The following is a 10,171-nucleotide window of genomic DNA, read 5'->3' as shown; positions in this document are numbered from 1 at the left end:
CTGTTGGGTAGGTTTTCTATTACTCTACTACACCATGTAGAAATAGAATTTCTACTAAAAACGGTGATTGATCAGGTTAGACATGTCAAACTGATATTATTCTGAACATAACTGTAGGTCAATTGGTGGATGAGAAAATGAAAAAAGCAGAGAGTCTAAAAATCTTTTTATCTGTCTACACAACTGAGCAACCAGCTAATGAAGATTTCCATTTTAATAGACCCAATTCTAATAATAAAACTATTGATCCATGAAAATTCAAAAGAGACTTGAACATGTAAAGTAAACAAAGGTCTAATACCAGATGGTATTCATCCCACGGTACTAAACGAGTTTAGCTCTGTGATTGCCAAACCTCTTTCCTTAATTTTTCAGGATTCGATGATTGGCACGGTACTGAGAGATTGGTGAATTGCTAATGTAGTAAGTGCTGCTATTCAAAAGGGGATCCCGTTCTCAGCCTCAAAATTAGGAAAGCTTTTAAAAGGTCTAATAAGAGATAAGATACTTCATTTCAAATCACAGTACTATAAGGTTGTGGCAGCATGTGTAAAAGACCATGCCAGATGAATTTAATTGCCATTTGTGAGGAGGTGAGTAGGAACATAGACTTTGGGATAACAGTGCGTGGGATCTACTTAGGCTTTGCAAAAGCACGCAGAAGGTTACTGATTACATTGAGGAAAATTGGTATGATATGAATACCATACTGTATTTGTACTTGAATAGAGAACTGGCTGAAGGATAGATTACAAGGAGTGGTGGTAAATGGAACATTGTTGGTGGGGTACCACAGGATTTTTAGAACAAGCATAATATCAAGCATAATATCCAAGGCTATTGTGATCTATCTGGCATGGTCTTCTTAAAATGTTTTAAAGTAATGAAAATATCATGTAGTGTTGCCCTGCACTGGTAAAACTGATGTGTTTGCTTCAGAAACATTACTATAGTTCATATAAACAAGCTGCTGTGTAGCAATGGCAGAAATTGAAAAAAGGCTATATGGTACAGGTTAAATGTGTATATATTTGCACTAGGTTTCATTTGGAGAGGTTGAACTTGATGCACTTTGGTCCTATTTCAACTCGGCTAAATACAACTATCTTTAGAAACACATTAGCTTCTAAGTTTCTAGTGGGCACGTAAGGTATCTTGCCTCTTTATAGGTCCCTGGTAAGGCCTGATCTGGAGTATGCAGTGCAGTTTTGGGCCCCAGTCCTTAAGAGGGATATAAATGAGCTGGAGAGAGTGCAGAGACGTGCAACTAAACTGGTTAATGGGATGGAAGATTTTCTGTGGAAAAATAGATGCTTGCAAGGGGACCTGATTACTCTTTACAAGTATATTAGAGGACATTATAGACAGATAGATATTTTTTACCCATAAAGAGGATGACTGCACCAGAGGCTTCCTTTTAGACTAGAGGAAAATAACTTCCATTTGAAGCAACTTAAGTGGTTTTTCACAGTGAGGTGATGTTGTGATGGCTGATTCTGGTAATCCTTTTAAGAGTGGCTTGTATGATTTCTTGGACAATCATAATATCATAGGGTATTGCGATACTAATATCTACAATTAGCATAGATATTGGTATATATAGTTTATGTTAGTGTATGGAAGGGTCAGTAAGAGTGTGTGTATGTATGTGTGCTGGCGTTCACTTGGAGGGTTGAACTTTGATTTTGGTCTTTTTTCAACCCAACTTAACTATCTAACTGTGTAACTGCTTCTTTGTCTCTTGATGTGTATTTTGCCTCTGCTCTTTTCAAGAACATTACCTGATCTTTAGGATTATCATCCAGCAGAATCCCTGCAAAAAATCGAAATTCCATGTTCAGCTACCCTTCCTATAATGTCACACTGTCCAATTAACACTAAGCAAACTTGCTTGTTCCCATTTCTTTAAAGGCACAATCACATCAAAATGGGAATGCAGAAACATGGCTGCAATGGTAAAAAAAAATATCTTTCCATTGTATCTGCACAAGATTGTCACAAAACCCTATGAGATGTTGCTAGGTGGCAATACTATCCTTTCAGAAAATGTGGTTTCCATGTTATCTATACATGACTTCCAAGTCATACAGAGGAAACATCTGGGTATGTTTTACTCCATATAGGGAGCACCTTCGGTATGGGATTTCATGAGGGTAATTAATATGTTTTAAGTCTCTTGGTGTGGGACAAGAATGTGGATTATCAAGTACATCTTCTGCGTGTAGTGAAGTCTCAAAAAGTTAAGTTGACAACACATCCAGTATTTCAAATAACTAGGCATATTTCCTGCGCAGAGAGGAGTATCTGCCAGCAGATTTTTCACTTCATTCAGCTTACTGTATCACCCCTGCAGGGCCACAAAGGTGGATTTAATGGCCACAAGTTTTAAAGATAATTCAAAGTGAGATCAGTGTATTTTAGCTTGGATGTATTTAGTCAAGGTCAAGTTCTTCACTGTGAGTTGGAAAAATTAACAGTTATGAAAAACTGAAATTGTCTTGATACTTTTCTGTATGGTGTTAAGCCATCTACAGAAGCTATCACGAGTTTGCAGATGTTTTACATCTGGTGTGATAACCATGTTTTGTCCTCGCTCCTGGTAAGTTAATATTAGACTTTCTGCCTCAAAGATTTGTAGCTTCTCCTACAAGTGGGAGCTTAAGATTTTTGGAGGGCTAAGGATTTTACTGCTGGCTGGTTTTGTTGTTGTATGGTTTTGAGACCAGGATACCTCAATGGAATCATGTTCTGGTTCTTAAAGCTCTACCCAAGTTAAAAGACCTTTCCTTCACCTTTAAATCTATGAAACAGTGTAGTAATTATCTTGCTTCATAGGAGAGGAGATTTAGAGACTTGCACAGTTGCAAAGCTTTTGACAAGTGAATGGTGAGTTGTTCATGTTTGCTATTAGTTTTCATCTCTTGAAATAATATTTAGGCCAAATTAAAAAAATAATCTGTGCTTATTAGTTCTGTTCTAGGAATCAGAATGATGTAATTAATACTAATTTTATGATCTTTATTTTTGTTGTTATATTTAAACCTATGGTGTGGCAGACAATTTCACTGTTCTGCCCAAGTGCGCATTCCAGAGTGATCCCCAATACTGACTGCACCTGTGTCTGCCATAGGAAGCATACTTTCCATTCATGTTAATGCAAAACAGCTACAGGAGGGAGAGGACGTTATGACTGTTTCAGTGTGTCACAGGCCTTTTTGACTGATGGGTGGCAACAAGAACATTGCTTAAATGTTCATGTAAGTCCCGTAAGAGAGGTTGCACAATGCTCTTTCCTATAGTGAATAATAATAAATCCGGATTTCTGTTGGGAAGAGAGAGAATTTGTTTTATTATTGCAAGAAATAGTAAACCAGTTGTTCTCTTTGATGATGGTCCAAGGTTTGAAATATCAGTTATATATAGTGTGTTAAAAGTACAGAAACATAAAATAATGGTGCTAAAGAGGGATCAAATGATCACTGTTGCACAGAGCAGACATCAATACATTGTTCAATACAGGATACAGCAGGCCATGCCCAGGCTGTGTCCCTATGCAGATTACCGTGTACAGTATCTCAGAATCACCATTCCGGACAGGAGTTTTAGGCACAGTGCCAGTTCTAATCCTGGCCTTTTAAAGATTTTCAAGATTGATAAATAGTGATGATAAAAATCTATTAGATGGGTGTTATTTGAATGAAAAAGAAATGTGATAGTAAAGTCAAAATGCACAATAGAGCCTATATATTGTTTCCAGGCCCAGTATGCCCAGTATGCTTATAGCTATGCCGATTCTGCCATCAGTAACAAGTACTGCTGGTCTCAAGCCAACTTACAAATGATTTCAGGAATCATAGAACTATTTCCTTTGAGAACATAGCAGACCCACTGCCGGAGATCAAAGCAGCTATCGGATATATATATATATATACATACATACATACATATATACAAAGTCCGTGTGTGGCCGGCACTTCTCGTGTAGAGTTTATTGTTTTCTTTTGTTCAAATAAACGTCACTTTTTTCATCTTTAAGACCTGTGAGTGCTCACCTTCTCCTGTGGATATATATATATGTATATATATATATATATATAAAGTTTTGCAAAATAGCGGCACTCACAGGGTTTCTTAGTGCAAATAAAATAACTTTTATTTGCACTAAGAAACCCTGTGAGTGCCGCTATTTGCAAAACTTTATCTACCTTCATTGCTGAGCAACCAGGTACTGCCTTGGTCTACGGAGTGCACCTTTGGAACTGGATATATATATATATATATATAGGCCAAAAATTTGAATCGTACAATTCGAATTAGATTGAAAACTGACTTATTTGATCGAAAATGGACCAATTTGGCCAAAGAAAACTTCGGTTTAATTTCAGTTGGTTTTTTCAAATTCGAAATTCGACCCTTGATAAATCTGCCCTCATGTGTCAGTCCTATCTAAGTGAAAAAAGAGAATATTATCTTTGGGGGGAGAAAGACCATACCTGCTTTTCCCTTTATTTGGCATGATCTCTTCAAAAGAAACCATTAAGTTGGGGTTATGAGAGCAAGCATCGAGGAGAGGGCCACCTCCCCATAATACAGAAAACACACTAAAATGCAGCTCATCCCTTTTTATTGGGTGCACATAGGTGTGGCTTGTAATACATTCTACATAACTTAACCCCAGCACTCTAATATATATTAGTTCTTAAGACAGCGAAGCACAGCTTGATCCAAGCTATTTAATGGATGGAAATTTGCAAAACTATTTTGGAAGATTCTCTTTTCACCTTAAAATTGTCCATCTTAGTGAAAAAAAATCATATCTTATGGGAATGAAAAACAAGTTTATGTGAAATCCATCCCTAGTATTTCAAATAAACCAGTTCAGGATACAGTTCCTTCCTTTCTCTCCACATAATTTGGCAGCTTGAAAGCAATCAGATGTCTTTGCAAATGTCTTCTGCTGGACTTCTCCTAATGACAGCCGCATGCTCTAACCACCATATTCCTATATTTCTTTAAGATGACGTTAGAATTGTCATCAAAGTAAAGAACTGAGACGGCGTTCAGCTTGGTGGGTGCACAACATGGCTTTGGGACATACTCCGGATTCATAAGATGCACCTATTACAAAAAAAAAAAAAAAAGATTAAAGTATATACAAAATAAAGTCTAAATGTCACAGTTTAATACTTATTATTTTTGTACAACCTGACAAAAATGTTGGTACAGGTACCGGAAGATACACTTTGGCTTTATTGATTAATCGCAATTATGCTTTAAAGCATGTAAACTACTGTTTGCATTATAATAGTTTTTTCAATGCAAAATCCTAATAATAAAGAAAAATAGAGTGGGAAATCAAGGATGATTTTATCTTACTACAAGCTAGGGATCCTTTCAAGCAAATAAAAAGTTTCTGCTGTTGTTATACAATGCCATACAGATCCTACCCCAAAATATAGCCCTCAGAATTCCAATTCGAACTTCACTCTTTACTAGCAAATATGGAGGGGTATCATAGGAAAAGGTTGATCATTTGATTTTAGGATTCTTCAAATATGAAGACATGGGGGTCTTAGGGCAGGTGACAATATATTAAATTTACATTTTAGAAACTCCAATCATTCTTAAAGAAGAAGGAAAGCTACTGAGGCAGTTTATTGCTAATAGATTAGCCACAACAGTGCAAGCTAGAACACTATATTTATTCTGTAGAATTACCATACCTGAGTAATCAGCTCTACAAACTCTGTTTAGTATAGCAGCTGCCATATTAGCTTGGTGTGACATCAGTTCCTGCTTGAGTCTCTCCCTGCTCACTCATAGCCCTGGGCTCAGATTATATCAGGGAGGGGAGGAGGAAAATTGGAGGGGGGAGAGAGGAACAAACTGAGCATGCTCAAGCCCGTGCCCTGAAGGTTTAAGCTGCAAAAAGGAAGTCTGATACACAAGCATCTGTGTACCCAATAAAATGACAGAAATGCATTGTTTATTTTGACTCTTTTGACTCAGAGCAGCATTACTTTGAGGGTTTACTGGTGTATTTATATAGACCTTTCTGATAAAGCTTACTTCCTTTTAACCTTTCCTTCGCCTTTAATGGCACAACTTTCCTCATGGACCCATGCACTCCAATATTGGTGGTGTGGAAAATAACTCAATTAGCCCTACTTGGCAGAGCTGTTGTGTTTCGAAGAAGTACTGAAGGCTTGGATGAACGTGCACAAAGTATGAAAATTGTATAATTATTTGTATTAAGGTGTACTTACCAGTGTCTGCACAATTGCATGATTTGTAGCATTCATGTGAGCGTTGAGCGGAAATGAACATTCTCCACCACAGTAATTGGCTGAATATCCTTTTGGTGCAATAATCCAGTCCTATGAAACAAAATGGGACAATTCATAGAAATCCAGTGTTAACCAATACATTACGTTTAATTAAAAGCTTGTCAGTGCTCAACCTGTAATTCTTCAGTTTCCTTATTAAACTATATTTCAGCTGTCCACATTCATAACACGTTTATGCAGATAGTGCCTTTGCTCAGGAATGTGCTATACTGTAGGAAATACATTGACAGTGATTGAAACAAGAGTTGTACAGGGTCCAGTTTGTGAGAACCTGCAGTTTATAGGATAATTAAACATGTAGTGAAGTCTTGGAAATCTATAAACATTGAAGGTTGCAGTTTTCTTTTTGCAGGCTTTGCATGGAACTTACTAGCAGGTAATAAATTGAGCCCTCATTTACTGCATGGAAATATTGTTTTCTTGTAGATTCAATTTCACAGGGTCTTTACACAAATACAACTAACATAGAGGTATACTGTACAGGTATAGGATCCGTTATCCGGACTAATACTTGCTTGTATAGTAGAATCAGCTCCCAAACTTTGTCAAGTTGTGGGTCCTGGTGCACGTACCCTGACTGGCCACCTTCCAATCCTTTTCACAAGTATTGATTGAAGTACAGCACCACAAAAATTTTTTTCTTATAGATAAAAATGCCTTCATTGGAACACTGGCAGGACCTGGATAAGCGACGTTTCAGGCTACACAGAGCCTTTTTTCAAGCTTGAAAAATTACAGAATGGCCTTCTCCCATAGACTCCATTATAATCAAACAATTCACATTTTTAAAATTGATTTCCTTTTTCTCTGTAGTAATGAAATAGTACCTTGTACTTGATCCCAACTAAGATATAGTTAATCCTTATTGGAAGCAAAGCAATCCTATTGGCTTTATTTAATGTTTAAATTATGTTTTAGAATAGTAGACTTTAGGTTTGGAGATCCAAATTACAGAAAGACCCCTTATCCGGAAAACCCCAGGTCCCAAGCATTCTGGATAACAGGTCCTATACCTATATACAGTTCTCATTGTAAACATTTTGTTTATCAACATAGTTTGCCATGGAAATTCATCTGGAAAAAAATCCTAGTGGGGTTGTTCGCCTTTAAATTAACTTTTAGTATGATGTAGAGAGTAGATATTCTGAGACAATTTGCAATTGGTTTTCATTTTTTATTATTTGTGGATTTTATTGCGTTTTTTATTCAGCAGTTTGCAGTTTCAGCAATCTGGTTGCTATGGTCCAAATTACCCTAGCAGCCATGCATTGATTTGAATAAGAGACTGAAATATGAATAGGGGAGGGCATGAATAGAAAGATGAGTAATAAAAAGTAGCAATAAGAAAAAATTTGTAGCCTTACAGAGCTTTTGTTATAAGATGGGGTCAGTGACCCCCATTTGAAAGCTGGAAAGAATCAGAAGATAAAGGCAAATAATTCTATAATTCTAAGGCAAATAAAAATCAAAAATAAATAATGAAGACCAATTGAAAAGTTGCTTAGAATTGGCCATTCTATAACATACTTAAAGTTAACTTGAAGTTGAGCAACCCATTTAAGAGCAGAATTAGAAAATGAGGAAATATTGATACATTTCCTATTCCTAATAGGGCGTGAGATGCTAAACATTTCAGATTCATCCAAGGGAGGGCTCCTGTTTTTTCACTAAATCCAGCTCCTATTGTTTTATTTAAGATCATTTACGGACATAAATCCATCAAACATATAACTCATTAAATTTATGATGTGTTTTTATTATTATAGCTCGATGGTGCTATTTATAAAGAGATGTAGAAAATGTTTGTCTCATTTAGCCAATGGATACGGTATAGCACCAATTCAGATGTGTCTCAAATATATCTATATAGTGCACATTGTTATCGATCAGAAAATCCAGGAAGGGAAAACTGGCACCCACAGTATCCTGCAGTGACAAAATGGTCTTCTTCTCTTTGAAACCACCCATCCCTGTCCAAAGATTAATCAATATTGGAGGGAAATCACTGGGTTTTTGAATTATCAATTGAAGATAAAGATTAAATTGTCTCCGTGCTTTTTTTTTTTGCATCTAGATATGGGGTGCCCAGGACGTCGATCGCGGTCTACCAGTCGATCCCCGTTACTTTCCTGGTAGACCGCGACCTGCCCGAAGTTTTAAACGGCACTTCCTGGTAGTGACGTCAGAAGTATCGCGAGATGAGATAGAAAACGTTGTATTTAACGATGTGTCCTGTAATTTGATTACTTTCATATGCGGGACAATACTAAGTACAACCGATTAGCATTCACCATTGGTCCACCATTAAAGTAGCATTTTTGCCAGTCTCCCTTATACATGATTCCAGAATATGTAAGCATTAAAGGTCAGAAACCGCTGCCCCCAGGCATTCCCAATAAAAAATTTTCTTGAAGAAACTTAGCCTTCTAATGGGGGGTTTTGAGGAAAACGCTCGACTCCCTTTGTTATGTGGTTGTTAAAAGGTTACCATTTATAACTAGTAGTCCATGCCTTAAAGAAGTGGGGCAATATCAGATTAAATTAGATCACAAAAACTGATATGGAAAAGGAAACCTAACATCAAAAGTTAGCACATCAAGCAGGTTTTCTTTTTTTAAAAAAAATTGCCTCTCACAAGTGTAAAGCCACCTGCACTAGGTCATGCACATAATAAATGCGTTCCCAAGCTTGCTCATTAATGCATGTTTATTTCAGTAAACATGGTTGCTCACATCAGATGATTTCTCCAGGTGCAGGTGGCATATCACTACACTACAACATTTTTTGGGAGGGGTAAACAGGTCCAGATTTGTGGAGAGGCCTCCCATTGCTCCAGTTGAGAGAATAAAAGGGAAGGGATGGGGGGGGCAATGAACGACAGCGGGCACAGGGGCACCTGCCATGTAAATCCATCCCTGGGCGGGCTGTAGCAAGCACGGACACAGAGGGAAAGGAAGGGCTGTAACAAGCACAGACACGGAGGGGAAGGGAAGAAGGGCTGAGAGCAGCAAGCACGGAGGGGAAGGGAGTGTGTTCATACTTTTATAACCTGCCAAATTTTGTAAAATGAACATGGTAATTAGGGGTGTGGCCACAAAATGGGCATGGTTTAAATTGCCGCGCACTATCAAGGTAGATCTCCTGATGGGGGCCAGGTGTCGAGAGTAGATCCCAGTGTAACAAAGTCTGGGCACCCCTGATCTAGATAATAGTATTTTCTTCAATTCCTAGCACAAATTTTATTTCCCATGAAAATAAATTATTGACAGTTTTTTTCCTAGCTGCTTCCAAGAAAGCTTTATTTAATTCTTGGGTACAAAAAGAACCCCCCTCGTTAGCAGATGCTATTTCTTTTATGAACCAGCTTAGTTGGCAAGAAGCCTTATTATCCAAAACCAAAGGGAATAATTCCATAAACTCTTTTAAACTGATTTGGTCTCCTTATCTTGAAGCTTGTAACTCTAGTTCAGGTGAACAAATAGGACGGTTTCTCCATTTGTAAGTCATTCCAGTCAACCAATGGACATTGTTCTTTCTTTCTTTTAATATGTTTACTTCCACTGGCTTAGTTAATTTTAGTTATTTTCAGTTTTTTGTTGTCAGTCTCTTAAAATGGTATCTATTTTTAATAACACTATGCCATTATATTGATTACAACAAGTCTTTCTTCATCTGCATAGTATTTGCTGTCATACTGTTATTACTTGTTTAACATGAAAATTACTAAAATATTTTCAAAATAAAATGAAACCACCCACCCAGTTTGTGTTTGTCTTGGTTTTGATTTGTATATTTTATCTACAGCCATCATTACTTCCATAAAT

The 10,171-nt window shown here is 37.1% G+C and overlaps 1 protein-coding gene across 1 annotated transcript in view; it reads right to left on the bottom strand.

Annotated features, from left to right (window-relative positions):
• Positions 1–4,607: 4,607 nt before the first annotated feature.
• Positions 4,608–10,171, bottom strand: part of bmp6.S (bone morphogenetic protein 6 S homeolog) — a 91,293-nt gene continuing 85,729 nt past the window's right edge. Inside the window, 2 exon segments of the mRNA NM_001095921.1 lie at positions 4,608–5,118; positions 6,267–6,377. Coding sequence (NP_001089390.1) covers positions 4,969–5,118; positions 6,267–6,377 — 261 coding nt within the window. The 3' untranslated portion in view covers positions 4,608–4,968.

This window comes from Xenopus laevis, chromosome 6S (genome assembly GCF_017654675.1).
Source record: "Xenopus laevis strain J_2021 chromosome 6S, Xenopus_laevis_v10.1, whole genome shotgun sequence".
Lineage (NCBI taxonomy): Eukaryota > Metazoa > Chordata > Amphibia > Anura > Pipidae > Xenopus > Xenopus laevis.
Note: the sequence above shows the minus strand (reverse complement) of the source record. Positions and strands in the feature narration are given on the sequence as shown.